Raw genomic sequence first — 23,372 nt, forward strand, 5'->3', positions numbered from 1 at the left:
TTAGAACTCAAAGTCTGCCTCTGTCATGTCGATGGCCCAGGCAAACTTGTCCCTTTGGCTCTTGTTGTAGATTTTATCCAGAGGCACCTCCACGTTCTTACACCTGGAGGAGCACAAAGGGGAAGCAGGTTATTAGGTATACGCTACCAAAAAAAGAAAGAAAAATAAGTAATTTAGTCTTGTATCAACTCTTAAAATTGTACTTTTCTTAAAACAAGCACAAATACCTGCCCATGAGGTGAGATCATTTTACCTTATATTGACAACACCTTGTTAACAAGAGTGATTTGTCTTAATTCAAGATATTTTCACTATCAAGAGAATTCTTGAAACGGTTGAAGCTGCATTGAAAAAAGTGGAATTATCTCACCCAATTGACAGATTTTTGCACTAGTTTGAGAAAAGTTTCAGTAAAAGGTTAAACTAGTTATTTGATTTTTTGTATTGTAAGAATGGTCTGATAAGGGCAGATACAATGGTGACCAGTGATCACTAACAGGTAATCAATGTAATACTAGTGTGTATAAAAACAATATAGTTGTCTTAGAATGTTATATAATAAACATCTCTACTCAGGTGCAGGCACAGTAGATGGAATATGTGTTTGTTTTCTCACCAAGCCACACTGATGCATCCAGGCAGCGAGTATGTATGTATGTGTGTTCTCTCCAAGTCATGCTGATGTATGCATGTAAGAAGTTAAGTTTGCAGAGTTTTGGGGGGGGGGTGTCCACTCACCAGGCCACACTGATGCGTGGGTCCAGGTAGTTGAGTTTGGAGGTGCCCAGGGCGATCTGCTTGTTCTCTTCTCTGTCGGTTGCCTGGACCTCCATCTTCAGCAGCTGCTCCTCACAGCGTTTCACTGCCGCCTTCTTGCGCTCCACCAACCTGGGAGAAAACATACACACAGGCAAGGGAAATGGAGCTGAACCAGTGTATTAAGCTCACTCCTCTGGGACAAATAAGGCAGAAACAGGGACACAACGTCAAAATAGCTTGACCTGAAGTGCGGCTGTTTGTTATGCAGTCAGGCACAGCACGGGGCTCGTGGGTTTGGGGCTGGGAGACTCGTCCCAAGAGACTCGAGGAAATGCAGCCGTTGCTTACATGAATGACACATGCATCGCATCATGGTTAGAAATGAGTGGGGGCTCAGGGCAAAAATGCCCTTCAAAGGTCATAAAATGCCCATGAAATTAAGAATGAGGGCAAAAAAAGCCTTTGATAATTAAGAGTTTTTCACATTTCACCCTGTTTACATTTTATTTGTTGTCAAATATTCACATGTGAATGTGATTACTGTCCCCCATGGGCCACTGTAGATGATTTGTAGGAGCGGGGGGATTCTTTCTAGTGTGTTCTGGGCAAGAGAAATGGAGCGGTTTTCAATCAGAAAACTACAGAGTATGCAGCCTGAATCAGTAGAAAATGTTGACACCACACAGCTAGCCGACCTCACACAAACCACTGCGTCAACAAAACAATAAAACAACAAACATTGTAAAAACAGAGAGGAGAAAACAGCCATCACTGCAGTGAGCTACCAAATTCGCCTGCCCCCTTCTTTCTTAGAACTTTAACTTGATTGGTTCAAAATGTTTTATCGTTATCTCTGCACCACAAGAAAATTAAAAATTGTTCTGAGATCAAACCACAAATATAGTTATATTTAGCATTTTGGATGTTACTGTTGTAGTGGGAACAGACGTATTTTCTTAGAGCAATTCAATTTTTTTAATAGTTATCTTTATAGTTATCGTTCTAGATGTGAATGGACCAATGATATGCAAGGGGACTAAAAAAGCCCTCTGAAAAAAAATAATAATAATACCCTGTCTCCCATGGGGAGTGGAAGCTTGACGCACAATTGAAGAGATGGCTCACCCACTGGGAGTGTTAAGTGTGTATTCCATGAGCCCCTCAGTTTTCAAGTGGCAATATTTGACCTGAAAGTCATCGTTCATGCTGTAGTACTTATTCTGTAGCTTGAAGGTACTTCAATCTGTAGGCTGCTGTTATTAGTGATATTTGTGTCTGTAGCTTGCAGTTTGGTCTTTACTGTAGAGGTGCTTATGTTTTTATTTGTGTCTGTACATTGCGGTTTGTTCTGCAGTGTAGTGGTACTTACATCTGCAGCTTGGGGTCTGAGCTGCCTTTGGCCTTGGCCTCCTTCTTGGCCTGTTTCAGTTCAGTCTTGGCCAGGGCCAGCTGCTCCTTCCTAGCATCAATCTGGACGGAGCACATAAGGACACAGGCATGTACTTATGTATGGATTGTTGTTAACTTCTTACAATATCCTGGAATGTGCTAGAAATGTTAGAAAAATTCACGGTCTCTGTCCTTGCCTTCTTCCAGAAAACAATTAAGGAGACAAAAACCTTACCTTGGCCTGCAGGTTGGCCATGGACTGGTCAAACGTCTTTGGCGGTGCCCGCTGGTGGTTACACAGAATTGCAACCGCCCTGTTGGCTCTGTTGTAGGAAAGCAGCTTCTCTGCCTGGTTGTCAGACTCTGTGGGGGGGTGACAGGAGAGTCATTTTTATTTAAACAGGAAAATCCCACTGAGAACAAAGATCTCAGTTACAGGAGTCTGATGCACAGAAGTAAAAAGATGATAAAAAAAAAAAAAATACATGAAATTTGCTGCCCTTCCTCTTTAAATTGTCCAGCCATCATCTGCGCAACACATCTCATGACACACACACAACAAACGCCCGCGCGCACACACACACACACATAATTACAGGTTGCTGGTATAACCCCATGCTGGCAACAGATTGGCTCTCTGTGGCAATCCAGAGATGAGAAGAGAGAGTGACACCTCTATCTGCGAGGGAGAAACCGTGGCAGAGGCAGCCAATGGGACACTGATAGGAGTGAGGCAGAGAACCGCGGTACTAGACAGTTACAGTCTAGTGTTGTCATGGCTGGAAAAGCTGATTGAAATCGGGGTAACTTGAATCAAGCAAGCTAAAAATGAAAAAAAGTCAAAATATGAGAGGAAAGCGTGACAACTTTATCGGGGGACACCAATGATAAGAGGCAGACGGATAAAAGCCTACAGTATTACAGCTGCTGGTGCATGTCAAACAACAGAGGAACACGAAGGCCTCAAAAAAGCCTAAATATGGTATATACACAACATGGAAAAAGCATTATGTGTATACAGTTTGGGTACAAGCATAGTGTTCTGTTTGTGACTGTAATGGAGGTGTCTCTGTGGGTGTGACCTACTGTTTGTGAGCTCTTTCAGCTGCTGCTGTAGGGTGATGGAGGCGTTGAACGTCCTGAAGACCTTAGCTGACAGACCTGGCATCAGGGAACCCAGATGCTTGTTCAGCATGCCTGTCTGCATTGGGGGAGGGAAGGAGGGAGGAAAGAAAGATAAAGAAAGAAAGCACCTAAAATAGAGCAACTACCGTTTGTCTGCACAGAGCCATTGTCAGGCCAAATAAATAAACACCACCACTGGGTGGCACTGTCGCATCATATCATCGTAGCATTTAAACCCCAAGCCACCTGTAATATACCGTAACAAATAAAACACCTAAAATAAGATCTCTGCCTTCATTATCATCATCATCCATTAGAGCTGGGAGATTAAAAAAGATCATGGTATTATTTGCCCTGACAGTTCTTAGGTATTAGGTGTTAGTACAAGTTAAGAGCCATCACAGGCAGTAGTTAGATAGCCATTAGCTCCTGTGTAACGGGTGCAGCTTCTAAAGAAAAGCTACGAGATGAAACAGGGTTAATAATGTAAGGGGATAGGGTGGTGGGAAAGAAAAACAAACACATCTGCTCAGTGCGCACGTATCAATACGAGGTGCAAACACATGGACTTGGGACACAGACACACGTGCATGTATAAATGCAGATGAATCACACATGGATAGAAAAAAGCAATCCAGATGAGCTTGCTGGTAGCCTTACAGCTCCAGCAAATCAAGTAATAATAATTATGATGAAGATTACAACAATGATGCGGTTGGTTTAATCAGAGCAGGGTCAGGACACGCCTGTCCAGGGCCACAGACTGGTGTGTGTGTGTGTGCCCTCTCACTGCAGGAGCCCATTAGAAGTAAGGTGAGGGAGGGCGTCATGTACGCATACGTGTGCATGCATGTGTTTGAGTGCAGGTACACATGCGCATACACACACACTCACTGTCTCTGGCGTGTCTGCCTTGCTAATGAGCTAGCCTGCTCTGCCCCTGCAACGCTAATGAAGGTGTCTGTGAGTCTGAGGGACAAATGTGATAGCTCTTACCCCTCCTCATCTCCCTTAGTGAGTGCGTGTGTATGTGTGTATATGACTGTGTGTGTGTGTATGCCATCAGTGTCATCTCCCACAGCATTATTACAACATGTCATTACTGCAGTTCTAATTTCGTATCTATAGTAAAGGATGCTATGTACTGGATTTCCTCATTAATATACTGCTAGCCAATTTGTGCTGATGGCAACTGATGTCAGTGAAAAATGTTGACTGTTGCCATTATAAACTGTAGCTACGGTGATCTGCTTCATGCTTTCAATGGGCCCAATTTGCAAGTTCTCTGTATCAAGAAGAGTGGAGGGAAAAAAATCAAATGTGCCAATAGAAAGCAGCTCCTAGGGACTATAGAATATAGTGCAGGTGGTGGTTTCATTTATTTGATTTAAAGATATAGTTAAAGAAATCACACACGGGTTATCTTTAACTTCAAATTGCAGTTTTTTGCAGTGTGCGTGTTTTGTTTAGCTCTGACTCACGAGAGAAGCCAACATTGCACTACCCAGATGAACCTGACAAACACCTGCATTTGTGTGTTGACATCAGATCATATCCTCACACATGAACCTCTGCATGATACCTGCGCACACACACACGTGCGTGCGTGCCTGCATGCAGTCAGAGCAGGAATCCAATAGCGCTACTGTTGCTTTCAGTCTAGCCCATCGTTCAGTTAGTCTTTCAGACATGCATATACACCCCACAGAAATACACTCACCGGCCACTTTATTAGGTAGCTAACGCAAATAGCCTGCTCCTCCAATCAGCGAATCATGTGGTTGCAATTCAATACAGTATGTAAAGCATGCAGTGGTTTAGATCTAAACGACTTTGACCGCAGTGTGAAAGTTGGTGCCAGAAGCGGTGCTTCCAGCATCTCAGAAACAGCTGCCCCCTCCTGGGATTTTCACACACTATAGTCTCTGGAGTTTACAGGGAATGGTGCGATAAACAAAAAACATCCAGTGAGCGCCAGGTCTGTGGCCGAAAAACACCTTGATAATGAGAGAGGTCAGAGGAGAATGGGCAGACTTGTTCAAGCTAACAGAAAGGCCACACATGCTCCAGTAACAGCTCTTTACAACAGTGGTGTGCAGAAGGGCATGTCAGAACACACAAGTTGTTGGCTAAATGGGCTATAGCAACAGATGACCAGTGCTAGATAGGTGCACCTAATAGACTGACACTTAGCAGCCTCTCTCACTCGCTCCCTTCTTCTTCACCGCTTCCTTTACCCTTAACCTCTTCACTCCCCCTTCTCCGCTTCCACCCCTCATCAACCTCCTCCATTCCTCAAGACCTGCTGTGGCTGGCAGCACTTAACACTCTCCTCCACTGTTCCACCCTCATCTTCCATCCTTCTCCCCATTTCCACATCTCCCTCCTCCACTTATGGCCCTTTTCTTCTCCCTCCATTTTCCCTTCACTCCAACCCCCCCTACCGTCTCCTGCCTTCATCCAGTGTCCACCTTCTCCATCTAACCTCCCCTCAACCTGAAGCAGCTGTCACTTGCCTTCCGCCCCCGTCCTCTCCTCCACATCCCCCTCCCTTCTCTTTCTCAGTGGTCTGGCCTTTCCAGGTGTCAATCAGGCCTGCCCACAGCAGCCATTACCATTCCACCTCCAACACACCCTGACATTTCCTGACGCACAAGAGGGCAGAGAGCAGACGCACTGCACTCCCCCCTTCAGAATCGCCGCGTCTCTCCATCTCACCCTCTCGGTCCTGTCCTACCTTGCACCTTCCCTTTCCCCACCCATCAATCTTTCCATCCTCGCTTTCTCGTTTGCTCTCATACCTCTCTCTTCTTAGCTACATCTCTCATTCTCCCTCTCTTTCATTAACCCCCCTCCTTCTATCTGGTCATTCAGCCGTGCCATACATTCCCATCTACAACCCTGTCTGTGTTGAGCAGATCACAGGCACGGCATTTCTCACCAATCTGAGCACTTAACCCTGGGTCAGTAGGCTGTACGCTAGCAGAGCCCAGGCTACTGACTTGTATATGTCGCCGAGTTCTCCCAAAACAAAAGCCATTTTAAATTTGTTTCCTCAACAAGGATGATCTGTTAGCCTGGATCTAGTTCCAAACAGTCTTTATAAAACAAGATCAAAAGCATTATTTGTCTGAGTGCACCCTGGCAAGCCCCACTTAGCCCCGCAGAGGGAAAAAAAACATCCTAAGTGTACTGCTGCTGCATTATTCCTGGCCTTGCTGCCTGCAGCTAGAGGAAGAGGTTGAGAGGACACTAGATTTTTATGTGCGGTAATCCATCCACCCAGCACGCTCGCTCTCAATTTTCTCTCTCCCAGTTTCATTTTTATCTGCCCGAGTCCATCCACTCTCTCCTTTGAAATTCCTGTCTCCTTTCAGTGGCCCTGCTCCCTATATTCTCCCCTTCTCCCCACCTCCATTTCCTCACTTTACCCCTTTCATCTCGCCACACCAATAGATCATCCTCATTCAATCTCTTTCCTTACTCCTTACAACATCGTCTGTCTCAGTCAAGCTCGATTCTGCAAATATCACAAAGATCAGGGGGGTTTCTTGCTCTTCTAGCACAACCCTAAAAACCCTTCAGGTATCCCATGTTTCAGATCACAATTTTACACCTAACAAATTAATCACTTGTTAGGAAGATTCACCTCTCATAAGACATCTTTTGCCTGAAAAAAATGTGACAAACTGGTTTTTCAGAAAAAAGCTACTGCAAAAGCAAGCATTTGAGGTGGCTTTAATCACAGAAAACCTGTAAAATACTGAAGGAAAAAAATGTCAAAGCAGTCAGTGAGACACTCACATTAAGGCGGTCAAACAGCTCGTCCCCAGGTTGCTTGTTCTCCAGGAACAGTTTAAGATTCTTGAAAACCTGGGAAGAGGTGAACAGACAAATGTTATCAAAGGATTTCTAGCTTTGTGAAGGTTTTACTCATCCACTAGCTTGTGGCCAGTGCTTCTCAGCCCAGCCTAATGTCAAATATTTTGCTCACTAGCCAGCATTTGAAGTGGGTCTTGTGGATTTTTATGTTGATGGCAGCCAAATAACCCGAAAATAAACTTAAATAAATCCTTAAGTTACACCATTCCTGGTTCAAGCTCTGCTGCAGTTCATGTTTGAGTGCTGAAGATGAGAAATATTGAGTGGATAAGGAAAACATTATTCACTTGTTGGTTCTGTAAAAACCTTGGAGGACAGCAAACCAGCCATTCATTCACCAGTCATTAATTGCCAAGCTTACTGGCCATTTGGGCATGGGACATCTTTTACATCCTAATGAGGGCTTGCTCCCTCAAAAAGTCGATACTTTATTAATATGTTGGGGAGCATTTTTTTTAAACAGTATGCAGATTTTATTCAGCTTTAAAGCAGGCAGCCAGACCCAGGCAGATGCTATCGTGTCATGAACACCAATGTGTGGTTAGTAGCCTGATTATTGCCAAGTTGGGGACTGTGGGCGCAAAACATTGAAGGTGAAAGTACAGTCGATAAATTGGTAGCGGCAGTAGCATGCTGCAGGCTAGCTAGCAAGACAGATCTAAAATGCCACTTCTACACAGTACACCTTAGACATGGCAATTTGGTGTGTGTGTGCATGCTTGTGTGTTCATGTGGCAATGGAATCCATTGTATTGTGTAACATACATGCTGTGTCTAGACCCCAACTTCATCACTTCTCCATCTCAGTGTTGCCAGAGGAGAAAAATCAGCACAATTATATCTGACATTTCCAGCAACTCCTTGGGTTCCACTGCCGCTCCCTTCTCCAAATAAACTAGCTAAGCTCTGCAAGACACCAATTAATAGCAACAGATGTCTTGCTTTAAATACACACACACACAGATATGTGTGGCAATTTCGCCTCAGCAAATTAATAATTAAAAATAAAAGTAAAGAGCAAGTGCTTTTGGAATGAAAATGTTAATCGGTATCTGTCTGAAAATCTCAAAGAAGCTAAGACACCAAAGTGAGCTTGCCTAATTGGTTTAGTGATGTGTTAGTGTGTGTTGAAAATAAAAATAATAATAAGAAAATAGAAAAAACAAACCTCTGCAGTATGTGTGTACCCATCACAAGATGCTTATGCATCAGCACACTCTAGGACCATTTGATGAAGTCATTCAACAACGCAAATGGTGTTAAAAAACAGCGTCTAAATGACATACAGCCGTCATCCGATATGCTGTTGTTCTGACCAGCCATTGGCTAAGTATTCCTGGACGGGTAAGACACAGTGGAGCAAGACAGTTTCCATAATTAACCCCCTATGGCCAATCAGTCTCTGTCAAGGAATAGTTCAGTCAATGCATTACTTTTTTTTTTTTTAAGTGAAGTATGCATATGGGGCATCTTGGTGGCACAGCAGAAATTCCATACTCAATACTAAAAACCTACAGATATGTTACAACAAGTATTAGATTCCATGAAGGATTTCTACACAGAACCTCTGAGTGGGAAGCAAAGGTGAGAGTGTAAATAAATGGACAATCACGTGATAACCTGCCAGTGAGCAGACATCTTGTACTGCGGTCCATCTCACTCTCCAGAGGTTAGAAATGGAAATTCCTTCCTTCCGTTCCGGTTACATTTTATTCCAAATGACATTTAGCAGCGATCCCCCCAATTTACCAGGGAATTGAGGAAGCTAAAATATGCAAAGGCCTAATTAATTTTAGCTAATGTGTTGCTTTTGAATACACTCATTTGAATAATTACACCTTCTGCCAAGAAACAAAACACTTTGGCTGTCAGGTGCTAACATTTCGCTTTCCATCTCTGAAATAGAAGCTAGCATGGGCTGACACCAGAGGAGGAGTTGGACATGTCTAGACTCATACATGCATGTTTGCGTGCATGCACGCACAAACAGACAGACACACACACACACACACACACACACACACACACAAGCTGTTTGACAGAATGGAGACAACTGAAAAAAGTTTTTTAAAAAAATTGTCATTTTCCTGTATTGCGGCATTGACTGACATACTCAATATAGCGCGTGGTGGCATTTATCAATTATGGCATCAATTGACAGCAGTTGTTGTAATGCTTTAATTACTTTGTTCTTTTATAATACCCATGTTGCCAGCACAAGTCTCTGTCATGTTGACTTAACTGTAAATTGTGTGAACACCTGGCATTATAAATTCCTGCCAAAAAAAAAGCGTATTGTAGAAAAAGTAGAAAAACATATGTTTGTTAACTGTGTTATATGGGGTATGATTGTGTTTTATTACTCCTGGCTGCAAAAAAAATTTCCCTGTCGGGACAATAAAGGTACTCAACTGAACTGAACAACTGTGAGGCAACACCAACTGAACATTCTACTTCAACTGCCTTATACTGACTACAATTATATGAAGAATTCTGATGCTTGCCTTTATTTTGATGAGAATAATTTGACTAAACTGTTAACATATACCTGTATAGTGGGAAAAGAATGTTGTTGCAAACTCCTATTCCGCAACATCACTCATTTTCCCTTTTTTAACTGCAGTGATATTTACATGGTTGCTCACATGAAACTTTCCTTTCCTTCCTAATATCCCGAGAGGCAAGACGGCTGGATGTAAACAAATAAAGTAGCCATGAACCTCAATGACAAGTTAAATTTATGCTCTGGAAGACCTGCAACTGTGAAAAATCTGATTGACAGGCTTACTGCTGTCACTGTCTTTACATGTCAAAACAACCCTTGAATGATGACTAACATCAGAGCAGCCCAGATCTTAAATCGCAATGTAAATACATGATCTTAACTAAACAAACAATAATGGCATACAACCTATTTGATTCTCGTCTGCCTTAGGCAGTGAGATCTGACGTAAATATCAGATCAGGAAGGACAGGGGAAAAGAAAATTACAGAAAAACATATGGGTTCACTCACAATGTGCATCTAAAAGTGGGAGTATTTGTTGTGTTCTTTTATCTTTCTATTTAATTTGATTTGAACTGCACTAGTTTACTTTTTAAGTCTTTTATCTTTTGTGTCTCTTGTCTGTACTTTTTAATTGTAAATCTTTTACCTTTACTGTATTTTTATCACTCTGTAAAGCACTTTGAATTGCCCCAGTGTATGAAATGTGCTATACAAATAAAGCTGCCTTGCCTTGCCTATTTCTAAAAAAACAACATACATAACGTCTGTCTTAATCATAGCACTGTCAACATTCTATGATCTTTTTATTGGTGTGCATGCCACCATAATGAACAACTTGATGAACTTTTAGGGTAGCCAACAATGGCTACTTTTATATGCATGGATGCCATGGCCATACTCAGGCTAAGGTCTCATTTGGGTTAAGCTGTTTACATGCACCTTTGATACTTTGTACTCCCTGTTGCCATGAATAAAGTAGTTAACAGAATACTCCTGTCCACCTGTGGTGTCTCGCCCAGATGGAACAGTGTGGCAGCAAAAATGTATGAAAAAGGTGTTGCCGTGCTGTGCCGGTCTGAGTTTGTGCAGGTCGCATAAACCAAAAATAAAAGCAGTAAGACATTTACATGCCACAGTAACCCATTTAATATCAAAGTAAGCCAGGCATCTTAACCAGGTGTCTCATAAATCGAATAGGAGCTTATTTGGGTTATTCTAACAGTGCTATGACGTTTACCTGCATCAACCCAAAACCAGGTTACTTGAGTAAGCGGGTTATGGACAGAGCAGCGGGAATCAACAGTTCTAACAGACAGATAAACCTTGGGAATCCAATCTACAACAGTGCCCTGCAGACATTTCTCCTTACTCTCTCCCCTTAGGGCTCTGTGCATGTTGATATGTATGCAAGTGACCTTCTCCTCAGGGGTTTTTTGCCAAAGACCCAAAGGGTAAAAACTAGATGATTAGAGTGAAATACATTGGTTTTTATATCACAATAAACAGCCCCTAAATTGGTGTCCTTTGCTAATGTCCTCTCCTATTGAGTGGTGATAGGAATCGCTTTGTATGAATTCTGTGAGGCATCAAATTTTTATTTTTGGACTTAAACTTTCAGGTCCGAGCAAGCATGCAGAATAAAAGTGTGTGTTGCTCTACCTTCTTGATGACAGGGACCTTGTTGTAGTAGCGAATGGAGTCTTTACCCAGGAAGTCGAACTCCACCACACACTCACTGCCCTCCAGTTCCTCGTGGAGGGTGATGTGCTCGACGCGCAGCGAGCAGCAGCCAACTGTGTCTGCCGTCTCCCCCTCCTCCTTCTCATTACCTGCTCTCAGCGCCAGCTTTTTTTTGGGGGTCAGAAGATGCAGAGATAAGCACACAACAAATGTGTGCATGCACACACACACACACACACGGCATGCAAAACACACCCAGCAGATTCACCACCACCCCCTCCCATTCACACAGTGAATATGTGTCAGCCAGATAACTACTAAATATATACACATCAAGCAAAAAGACAGAGCTGCACAGTAAACAAAACAAAGCCATATCAGAATTAAAATCATCTTTGGCATTGGCCAACATAATGTGCTAGAAATTGTTGCACTAGTGTACTAAACTTTTAGCATCAGCGAAACCAATCACTGACCCAATCTATCATTTTCACTCAATACAGACAGAGGTAATTAGTTTCCAGTCATTGGAGGAAAATGACAGATATATAATCCATTTTTTTCTCCCTTAGAGAGATCTTTGCTCCTGCTATGTGAGAAAAAGAAAGGCAGTCAAAACACAGTAGTAAACAAAGGTAGTCAAAACTCATGCAGTATATCGGAAGTTTTGACTTCCGATATACTGCATGTGGCTCTTGGTATCGGATTTTAGTATTGGGGAAATTCTCTGATACCAATTTATTTTACCAATTTTGATACCAATATCACTCATTTTATTCTAGTATTGGTTTGTAAAACCTGTACTGTAACCCGCTGCCCCCTCAGAACCAGACCTTGTCTATGAAGTAGAGGGCCACAGCTCTCTGGCGTACGCCCATCTGCTTAGACTTCAGGTCCTGCTGGTACTGGTAACGGATGCCTTCCACACAGGACTTGAGTTTCCGAGCGACCTCATACTTCTCCCAGTCCTTCTCTCCCTGCATTCAGAGGATGGACGGAAGGAGGGAGAGGGGTAGAGACAGAAAGAGCGAGCGCAAGAGAGTGAGAAAGAAGGAGAAAGTGGGAGAATCAAAGAGAAACAGTGAGAAAAAGTGGTAGAGATAGGCACAGAGCGGGAGAGTGAATGTGAAAAAGAGAGGATTAAAGTGAAAATGGGTTCCTGACATGAATGTTGTTTCAATATGGTAATCATTGTAACACAAATGCAGGCCGTTATCTTACACAAATGAACAAGAATATAGACAAGCAGATGCCTACACAACTATAATAACCACTGACTTGAAGATATTCTGTTTGTCTGGCCTTTGCTGGTGGCTAAATATTGCAAACCAGACATTACCAAACCCACCAACACACACACACACACACACACACACACTGTCATGGATGGAGACTAAAAGTAGAATAACTTAACCTTTACAAATAAAAGAGAAAGGAAGGAGGGAAATAAATAGAAAAAGTGAATGAATGAAGGAGAGAGAAAGAGAGAGAGATAGGAGAGAAGGTGAGACAATAACAAGATTTCATACATACAAACACACAATCTTTTTAACACACGTACACACAAGTGTTGTCATTTACTCTGAAAACTACTGTTAGAAAAAAAACATTATGAGAGGAAGAAAAGTTCCATTGGAAACATAAAACCATTATTATGATAATTTAATGTGACAGTTTAAACAAAATGCCTTCAACCTCATTTGTTATTAGCTATATTGACCATAACTACGATGCATGCAGAGAAGTGCTGGCAGCCATACAATACAGGTCGACCATCAAACCATAATTCTTGCCTAAAACCAACAGTTTCATGAAGCCATTTCTGTGCTACCTAACTGGAAGGAATGAGCTGCTTTCAAGAAGCCACCATCTGATTTTATCAGCAAAAAAAGTAACAGAAGTGCTCCACCAAAACATACACTCTTCTGTTGTTCTGTATTACTTTGTCTTTTCCAATGAGAAATGCCTATAAATATACCATGGGGAAAAAATATGCTCTCATTCACCCCAACAATACACTTGATGAGGCACTGGATTTGTTGACTAGTGGAAACTCTGATCACTTTATGTCAATGTCATCCCAAAGTGAATGTTGTTCAAGGTCTGAGGATGTGTCAGTGATTTGGGCAGAGGAATTATAATACTTATTTCCCATTATCTAACTGCTGCTCTGATGGAAGATAAGAAATAACACTAAACGCTGGGGATAGGTGACAGTCCTAATACCCACATAACATGCAATTATGCACACGCACTCTCACTAAAGGGTGACACTCAATTTCAAAATGTTGCTCCATTCAAACAGTGTCTTACATTGTGCGGACAAAATAAGGCTCAATAACAACAATTACACAATAGGCATCAGTGGGTGAAATACAGGCGTCAATAACAAGAGCTAATCAACTACAACAGTGCAGAGGTGATGTTAACTCTGACTGGTGTATTGTTAAATAAGAAAAAATAAAGGAATACTCGCACACCATCCAGATTAGCTCAAAAAAGGAAGAAATGCCGAGATACAAAGAAAAGTGGCTTTTAATACATGGTGCCAAAAATAAAAAGTGCATAGTAACAATAAGTGAATGACAGATGCGTTTTTCGACATTACATCATTGTCGGTGTCAAATAGGAAAATGGATAGATATATAGATATATATAGATATCATATATATACATACACATATACAGTATATACACAAAGGACTGGAGACATGATGACTTAACAATTTACAGGTGTGCCAAAGTGCGCCCAAGGGTGCACTGGGGATGTCAAGGCCAAGCCTATAACCCATGTAGAGGGTGGTAATGGGTTAAATACAAGAGCCTGTGCAGTACAATATGGATCATACAATAGAGCTACTGTCAACCGGTGACTATTACAGTTGTAGTTTCAAAGCAGACTAATGCAAAACGATCACGATTCAATGAGACTTTGATAAAACGTCTTGGCTTGCCAATATAACAAACCCGGTTCCATTCCTAAAGAAAGAAGCTCCATTGTTTGTGTTACCACCTATAGCCCATTTAGCACTAGAATTAAGGAATGAAGAAATCATTGGCATGGATTAAACACTGACAATAGCTGTAGCAATCTATTCAATAATGCCCTCTCTTTTTTCTTTTCAGGGCTAGGAATCTCAGGGTCTCAGATACACTGGACCGGTTTACCCCCCCTTGCATTAGCAGCCCTTTGAGCTTCTTCTCATGCTGACACTGTAACTCATGCAAAGACATCAGGAAGGTAAATACTTTCAAAAACAATGCAACAAAGAAAGAATATCATATGGTGCATTACGTGTCATTCGACAAATGTCATTTACCTTCTGTCATGCCTCTGTGGTTTGCAATATATTGGTGAAACAAGCCGCCAGCTGTGCTACTGAATCAATGAACATAGGAGCGCCACAAGGAGAGGTGTTGAGAACTGCTCGGTCACTAGACATTTTAATCAGGGCAAACACCCTATTGAAGGTCTGTCTTTCTGTGGCATAGACCTAGCCACACCACTGCAGGCACACAGATCAAGAAACACAACTTCTGCAAGTCCAGAGCAAATGGATATTCCATTTAGAAATCTTCACACCTTATGGGCTCAACAAAGAAAATAATTTTAATTTTTCTTACATGTCTGGCATGTATAAGTATCCCTGTATGGCCCAAGACATTTCATATTAGGCTCACTGAAATGTGATTGTTTTGAATTAGTCTTCTTTGAAACTACAACTGCAATAGTCACCGGTTGACAGTAATTCTATATGATCCATACAGTACTTCTACACAGGCTCTTGTATTTAATCCATTACCTGGGCTATAAGCTTGGCCCTGACATCCCCAGCGCACCTGTAAATCGGTATGTCATCGCGTCTCCAGTCCTTGTGTATATTGCTTGCTCATCCATTGTCCCATTTGTCACTGACAATGATGTCACATCAAAACGCATCAGTATTTGTCACTACACACTTTTTATTTTTGGTATCATGTGTTAAAAGCTACTTTTCTTTGTATCTGAACTGGATGGTGTGTGAGTATTCCTTTATTTTTTCATATACCTAAGCAGTTGAAAGCCATTGTATCACTTAACTACTTAATAAGGCACAGTTTCTCTCTGCCTATTGGTACTACTAAATAAAACATTGCCTGTTTGAATGGAAATGCAGCAAGAGGCCACTGACAGGCTTTGGACTGAACTAGGAATTACTTTAAGGCTTGTAAACCCTCTGAAGTCCCCCAGACACTGAAGCACTAACATGCAGCTGAAGGACGACTGGTTAACAATACCAGGAGTCTTTAATTGTCACCCGCTGACAGCGAGAAGAGCACTCAGCAGAATACAGCACTTCTCTGAAAGACAAGCCGAACAGAGGCAGAATGCACACAGTCTCTAAAGAGGGTTCAGGATAGTACATGCTGCTCTGTTGTGGATTAGTATTTGATGAAAACAAAACCAATCTCTAATCTGGTTGCCCTAATGCTAAGGCCTTCAGCAGACAGCATGTAAACTCAGGCCTCACACCTAACAGTGTTAAAGTTAAATATTAATGAATAGCAATGGGTAAGTGACAAAAAAACCCATATCAAATAGATTTTAAAGAAACTTTGGTACAAAAATATTTCCATAGGCTTACCCAGTGTGAATTTGTTAGCTGTCACCTGCTGACATTAAATACCACCTGATGCATGTTTTGACAGTCCAGCTTTTTTTTGTGCCAACTCTCTTTTCATCACAAATAGAGTAAACATTTTGATATGATTTATTTGTTTTCAGTCAAATTCATTTGGTATGTATTAGCAGTATGATGTTTACTGGAAGGAAAAACAAAATGTTACCAGGAGACATCAACACTGACTACTACAGCCAATGTTGGTGGCTGGTGGCTCAGAAACTCCTATAAGGATATGAACACCAAAAACCAGATATAGTATACCACAGTGAAGTTGCCTAAATGTAAGAACCCTTCTTACGTTCTGAGTTCACATTGAGCATGATGTGTTCACAACATTTACATTAATAACGTGACTTACGTCTACAGTGACATAAAACCAGCTCTAAGCAGCGAATGGTTAATCTGCTTGGCATGGAGTAATAACTTCACAAGAAAGGAGCTTAACAGAACAGAAGTTCAGTGATGGAGACTTGGGACATGCATCCTATCAAACATTCATTGTGCCCGCCTGTCTTCCTGTGAGACCAAGATTTACCTGGAGTTTTTATTTATTTATTTATTTAAGACCCAGCAGATTTGGGGAGGATACAGCAGACTGGTGGGTTACTGTGAGTTTTGAATGCTCTAATTTTTGTGTTCATACGGACTGGGTAGACTGATGGGTTACCTTGAGTTTGGAGTTGGCATTGAGCATGATGTATTTAATGGCACCTTGGATGTTCTCAGTCCAGCTGGCCAGCCATGTCACAGTGTTGTCATGCCGAACCTCCTTCCAGCGGTGACCAGCCGGAGGTACCGGGATACAGGATTCTCTGTTGGTGTCAATGTGTGTGTGTGTGTGTGTGTAGTGGCAGCATGTGAGCAGTGTGTGTGTAGTGGCAGCATGTGAGCAGTGTGTGTGTAGTGGCAGCATGTGAGCAGTGTGTGTGTAGTGGCAGCATGTGAGCAGTGTGTGAGAAGTGACAGCATGTGAGTGCAAGCTGCTGCATTCCACAGAGGATCAGTCCTCCTAAACATAAATGTATGACAATCCAGACGTGTGACAGGGTTTAGATTTTCATGGTTTTAAATCCACAATGATTGCCTGTGTTCACGTGAGGAAATAGGGTGTTAAACTATGTGCGTTAAACTATGTGTCAAGGCTGGCAATTGGCTGTACTCTAAAAGACTCTCTTAAAAATATGGCACGAGTTGACTTGAATTTTTTATTGATGTTCACATCAGGTTGATGGAGTCTGCCTGATGTGGTAGTCAATACAAAATGCAGTACAAGGTATCTGAAAAGTCTAGAATCATAAGTATAAATAAAATGATATATATTTTCTTGTTTGCAGGTCGAGACTGAACCATGTCATTATATGGATTTTGCTTTAAAAGTTTATTTTGTGAAAATCCAAACCCAGCACCATCTGCAGCAGTGCATTACTGATGCCTGGGCAGCTGTCAATCTGGATATGCTTTTCGGTACATTTGTACATTCTGTGAAGGAGTAAGTGATTTCCATGTACATTGAGGCCTTATTTTCTGGAGGTCAGTTAAGTAATTCTTGGTAGAACACATAGCCAGAAGGTCACACCAAGAGGTGCACCTACAGGGTTTGCACAGACTCAAAGTTTGACAGCCCCCGCCCAACCCCGGTGTGAGTCTCACTTGCTGCAATTGATGATGACATCCTCTGGTTGGATCCTTTTTTTCAGCATGCCCTGTTTGGGATGCTCGCCCCTACCTCGGAACAGCCCCGGAGGCTCAATCTTAAAGTTGCCGATACGCTCCTTGTGGTGGTCCAGAAGGCAGAAGCCGTACTCATCCACTATCTTCTGGTTAGCCTCTTTCAGAGCCTACAGCACAGGGGGAAATAATCGATTACAGCAAATAAGCAGTTTAGGAAGAAAGGTTGGGTAAAGTACCCAGAACTGAGATGAACTACAATGACCTTCTTTCAATACAAACAGAATAGAACAGGATACACATGCATAGAACAGGAACAAGAGCCTGAACCTCACCAGTTTCTCTTCCTTGCTCATGTTTTTCCTGGTCTCCACCTTGGCCTTATGCATGGTGTGGAGCTCTCCAAAGTCACATTTGTCCAGAACCTGAATCAGCAACCGCTCCTCGTGGGTCATTTCCTTGACAGGCACAAACAGAGGATTAGGCTAAAGTGTTATCTAAAACCAGCATCAAATCTGAGATCTCTCTTGATATCATGCTGACGTCCAATCTGGAGTGCCCATTTGCCTCTACTTGTCTTTGGATGCACTGTATCAATGTACATAATGATGTACAACTTTTTGTACCACACCTATCAATAGCTCAGAAACATCCAAAGAGAAACACAAACAAAACTGGACGTGATCAAAACAGATCAATCAATGACCTTTCGTTTAATTACTTATCTATGGGGAGGGCAGAAAAAGAAAAAAAAAGTGGTGTGGGTATGAGGGGACACGGTATGGGTCATTGGCTCCTCGGCAGGCTACTGCCTAGCGAGCTAGCCAACAGGCTTGACACAGCAGACTGCTGAAGGCCACAGCGGCGGAGCAGCTGAGTCTCCACTGTAATTGTCGACTTTCTGAAGTTATTGCAGAACGGGTCACCCCATCAAAGAGGTCACCAACGGAGCAGCAATACAGAGCAGCTCAGTGGAGCCTTTATGATTCATCTCAGAAGCTTCTGGCACTAAAATGTCATGACAACTTGAGTGGCTTTTAATGTGGCCTCCTGCTGTCGGGCGAGAAAGCCATCGCTGCAGGAACTAGAGGCCAACATTTAGGGAACTATTTGCCCATGAAGTGCAAAAATCTCTCCCTTTTCTTTTCTGGTTTCTTTTTTGAGGGTCATTAGAACAGCAGGACATAATAAGACATTTATCAGGGGTTTTAGTGAGATGGAAATAGTAATCATATCCTCAACCCCTCCGTGCTACAGCCACGGGCGTAGTAAGTAGTAAATGAAAACGTGATTTACTTCCGTCAGTGCTCAGAAGGTTAGCTTTCCACACATCTCATCTTCAGTCGTTCAGTTCAACAGTTTGTCTAATTTTCAAGTAACTTACAACAGACTGACCATATTGTAATGATATGACCATAATTAATAAAGACTTAGGCTATATCAGCTTTAAAAGGGGTAAACTATTTCACAACCAAACGGGTAGGTAACCCTGCACTATATCCTTGGCAATGACAAATCAATGGCTAGGGGGAATGACATCTATCAAGCCTCTCATAATAGAAGTACTGATCTAATTCAGTTTTGTCGCTCAGGTCAGAATGAATGAGATGCAAAAGGGAGCTCTAGATCATCTCTTGACAGCGCGCGAACACACACACCCCTCTCTCCAGAGACAGTCTGACAGTATGGACACACAGTCACTCTGCGTGTCTAAGCATGACTGACATCTGATGGTGGGCGGGCACTGAGGGCAGTGGAGCGAGGAGAGGTTTTTCCGGCTATAATAAAACAGTTTAATTGGATTTGTTCATATGCAGGGGAGCTAGTTGTATGGATTAGCATATCAATGCCTTCACACAAATCGTATTTTCAAGTGCATTGAGCACTAAGCAGCGCAAAATTAATTCTGCATGATATGCCTTTGGGGTTGGCAGGGTGTATTCTATGTAGACAGGACACCCTGACAGACACCAGCACACATGCAACATTCACACACCACACAAAGCTAGAATCCAGAGAACCAATACTCTGATGTCTTCAAGAGAAATTTCAGGAGCTCCTCCACTGACGTTATGAGAAGCTGACATTGCTGACACGTTATGTTTTAGCTTTTACACCAACGTGAGCTTTATTCCATTGGAGTAGTAACAGTTTTGAGTCAGAAAATGTGCTCTTATTCTCCACAATGAATCACGGCTTCTGTCACAGTGTCTACAAAGATGATCTCTCATTAAATATCAACGGAGCAGCAAGTGTTGCTTGATGACATTACAGAATAGTATTGGCTTGTTTCTACTAGTTCACATTCACAAATCTGACAAAACTGTCAGTTTTCCATGCTCCCAAGAGCATGGGAATAACATTTTTTGGAATAATGCACCTTTTTAGGGTGGATTTTCATATTAATTAATTTGGTGATTTTGCTTTTTCTTTTCCTTTCTTATTCTTTGCCTACTTTTCACACTGGGAACCAATCTGAGGTTCATCTCAAATAATAATAATAATACATTATATTTGTTGAGCGCATTTCTAGATACTCAAAGATGCTTTACAGACAATAACAATGAATAAAACAGAGAATAGAACATGTCGAGTGCGAAAAAGAGAAGACAGGTAAAATAAAAGGCCAGGAGGCCAAAGGAGAGCTAGAGATTAAAAGCAGTTTTGAAAAGGTGTGTTTTAAGGGATCTCTTGAATGTGGAGAGTGAGGAAGAGTCTCTGATGTCCTTTGGGAGAGAGTTCCATAGGGAGGGAGCAGCAATCGAGAAGGCTCTGTCCCCCCAGGTCCGGTGCTTGGTCCTGATGGGGGGGGGAATAGTTCCTCTAGACACACTTCAATAACACTGATTTTGCCTTTGGGGTTTGGGGATTGCTCCACTTCAAATCTTGCCTTGTCTCAAATCTAGCAGGCGAGGAAGACGGTTAGCAAGGTGTCTCAGAAAGATTTTACAATTTTACCTCTCGCCAAGTGCAATTTTACCTCTCGCCAAGTGCAATTTTACATCTCGCAACCTGAACTTCTGAATTTCTTTCAATATTGCTTTCACTATCCGTTTCACTATCTGTGAGGTGAATTTAAGAAACTGGTCTGGGGACTGCACCTCACCCATAAAATTTCAGGTGAACTTCAAGTAAAATCTCAATTCCATCAGGCAAGACCTTTGATACCCTCTGGCCTTACCTTCCTCCAGTCTTTGAAGAAGTTCTCACGGAACACTTCCTTGGTGGTGTACTCATGGTCCAGCATCTGGGCAAAGAAGAGAGCCACCTCCTCAGCTGCCAGGCTCAGCTTCACCGCCTTACCTGGACACACACACACACTTCACTTTGACTGTCTTTTCAAAAATGTGTTTGATTTAGGTGCATGACTGGTTTGTGTCCTTGCTGTCAGTTAAAGTTAAATGGATTGAGGCACTTTTATTCATCAGCAGTAGTAGAATTAATGAGCAGTGAATGCAGCCAAAGTGACCACCTCCCACGATTAGACTCTAGAGCACACACACACAAACTTGGGAGCTCAGGGTATGATCAAAATCAAACATGCTGTAACACCCACCGCAGGTCCCACAGGGTCCTGTCAGGCTAATCCATGAATTTAGAGAGGTAGGAAGGGAGACAAGGACACAGATCTACATTCAACACCACTACTGTGAGTCAGCTACAACTGTAACACACGCACATACACACAGAGGGATTAACAATCAAAGTAACTCCCTACAGGAAAGTGCCATGGCTAGACTGCTGGAAGAAAGCCAAAACAATCACAGTCGTCAATCACAATGTTTGATCCAATACACCTTAGGCATCCTAAGGATGTGATTGTGTGTGTGTTAATGTGTGTATGTGAGAGAGTATGTGCCTGAGCCTGGCTCCAGGCTGGTCAATCCAGGCTAGAGGCTAAACCTGAGGAGAGGATGAGGGATGAAGGACACAGGTAAGACTGATGAGACAGATCGTCAATTTTACTGATCCCATTTAATTTATTTGATTTAAAAGCATACCCCTTTACCCCATCCCAGTTTCTTCACCTCCTTTATTCACTCCTTTCATTTCTGTCTGCCCTTCCCCCTATTGAGCAATATTCACTAAACTTGGAAAATACAGTAGGCACCATGCGCAAGTCATCACAGAAATACTGATTTGAAGTTCGACATGAAGACAAAAAAAGACGATAATAATGATAATAATAATGATGACTACTTTACTGGCCAAGATAATACATTTCATCAGAGAGGTTAGAGCTCAGGGTTGCCGAAATATTTTGGGGTTCGGTGCCTTGCTCAAGGGCATTTCGCCAGTGATGGTGGGCACCGCAGATCGCCAGATTCACAGCTGGAATACACCATCCTGTGGATGTCAGGGATGAACCAACTGAAGCAACTTTCTGTCCAAGTTGATGCCTCATACAGGCCCTGATTCGGAGTTCAGGTAATTCAGAATTCTTAATATAAGACCTCCCTTGATGGTTTAAGTAAAGTGATAGTTATCCCAAGACACCTGTCATTCTAAAAGACTTTCAGAGGTTTTTAACATTACCACAGGGGCCCCGGAGATTGAACTGTCAACAGATGTGAGTAATAATGACATGCGCATCTGCACATCAATTCTCAAAGCTAAATCAAACTGTCACTGCACTTTCTATAGTTGGCAAGTTGTAAGCACAATCATGTCACAAGTTATTGAAATGGTGCACTGATTGACAAAAAGAAAAATCACAGGATCCTGAAAGACCACCAGAAAAGTGATAGTTATTTTGCAGTGCCTGAATTTTAAGGAGTCACATTGAACGGTCTAAACAGTACCTGTGAGGGGTCCAGATGATTTCAAATACATTACTGTAATTACTGCAATTACTGCAATTATCAAAATGAAAATCAAATTGCCACAGCAGAAAAATTTGAGCGGAAAGTGTAAAAAAGTAGTTTAGGGTTCAAAACCACGAGTAATCACCCTTTCTAACACATTCCACTTTCATGCTGAACTGACCATTATAGTAGAAGTGAACGTCGTCTGGTAGAGGCTGGTACTCAGGAGGGAAGTAGGGTCCTTTGTGTTCCAGAAACTTCCATTTTACCCCATCTTCATACTTCTCTTCCTCCCACCTGAAAGAGAAAAGCAGATTGAAGATGCATTTGAGAAACTGAAATTGCTCATCTCCGTTTTCCCATGCAGTTTGTGTGTGTGTGTGTGTGTGTGGGTCAGGTCAAAGCGAGATGAAAAGAACAGCCTTTCCGAACCATCGCCAGCGATTCTGCTCCTCCTCCTCCTTCTTTTTGATCTTCATCTGTCTTGCCTCCTCAATCTCCTCCTTTGTCCTCTTAGGTTTTTTTGAAACTGGATGCTCTCCTTCCTGCTCTTTCTTCACCGCCTGTGTCAAGAGGAGAAAAACACGGGTAAAATGTGAATTCAAACACTCCCACACTGAAACGTATTTCCAGCAAACATCATACGACAGAAGTATTATTGATGGAGACAGATTGCCTCGGGAAGACAGACATTTACCTTTTCTTTTTCCTCCTTTACCTTCTTTTTTTTCTTCTTCAACCTGCAGGCATTCAGAGGGCAGAGGGAACACACACAGCTTATACATGATATAGAAAAACAAAAGGTTTAACTTCAATAACTAACAAATGCATTGTTAGAAAAGAAAGATTGAATATTGGGATGTTTTTCTGGAGGTTTCAAATTGCCTGTTTC

The 23,372-nt window shown here is 42.1% G+C and overlaps 1 protein-coding gene across 1 annotated transcript; it reads right to left on the bottom strand.

Moving 5' to 3' along the window:
• LOC139650150 (DNA topoisomerase 1) lies at positions 1–22,974 on the bottom strand. The gene is made up of 14 exons (XM_071526715.1): positions 22,913–22,974; positions 22,662–22,777; positions 20,857–20,978; positions 18,011–18,133; positions 17,658–17,845; positions 16,675–16,819; positions 12,177–12,320; positions 11,323–11,508; positions 7,078–7,146; positions 3,235–3,349; positions 2,384–2,511; positions 2,129–2,229; positions 739–888; positions 1–103 (listed from the first exon to the last, which is right to left on the bottom strand). The coding sequence occupies exons 1-14, from the start codon at positions 22,957–22,959 to the stop codon at positions 1–3; spliced, it is 1,737 nt and encodes a 578-aa protein (XP_071382816.1). The 5' UTR covers positions 22,960–22,974.
• Between the last annotated feature and the right edge of the window lie 398 nt (positions 22,975–23,372).

Source organism: Centroberyx affinis, unplaced genomic scaffold, assembly GCF_046629955.1.
Source record: "Centroberyx affinis isolate AG114_WGS23_722 - 3 ecotype Tasmania unplaced genomic scaffold, CSIRO-AGI_Caff_v1 ptg001447l_1, whole genome shotgun sequence".
NCBI lineage: Eukaryota > Metazoa > Chordata > Actinopteri > Beryciformes > Berycidae > Centroberyx > Centroberyx affinis.

Coding starts and splice junctions, on each gene's coding strand:
- LOC139650150 (XM_071526715.1), bottom strand. CDS start 22,959: ATGAAGATCAAAAAGAAGGAGGAGGAGGAGCAGAATCGCTGGCGATG. Junction 12,321..16,674: donor ATGCCAACTCCAAACTCAAG/GTAACCCATCAG, acceptor CTCTGAATGCAG/GGAGAGAAGGACTGGGAGAA. Junction 11,509..12,176: donor CCCTCTACTTCATAGACAAG/GTCTGGTTCTGA, acceptor CCCAAAAAAAAG/CTGGCGCTGAGAGCAGGTAA.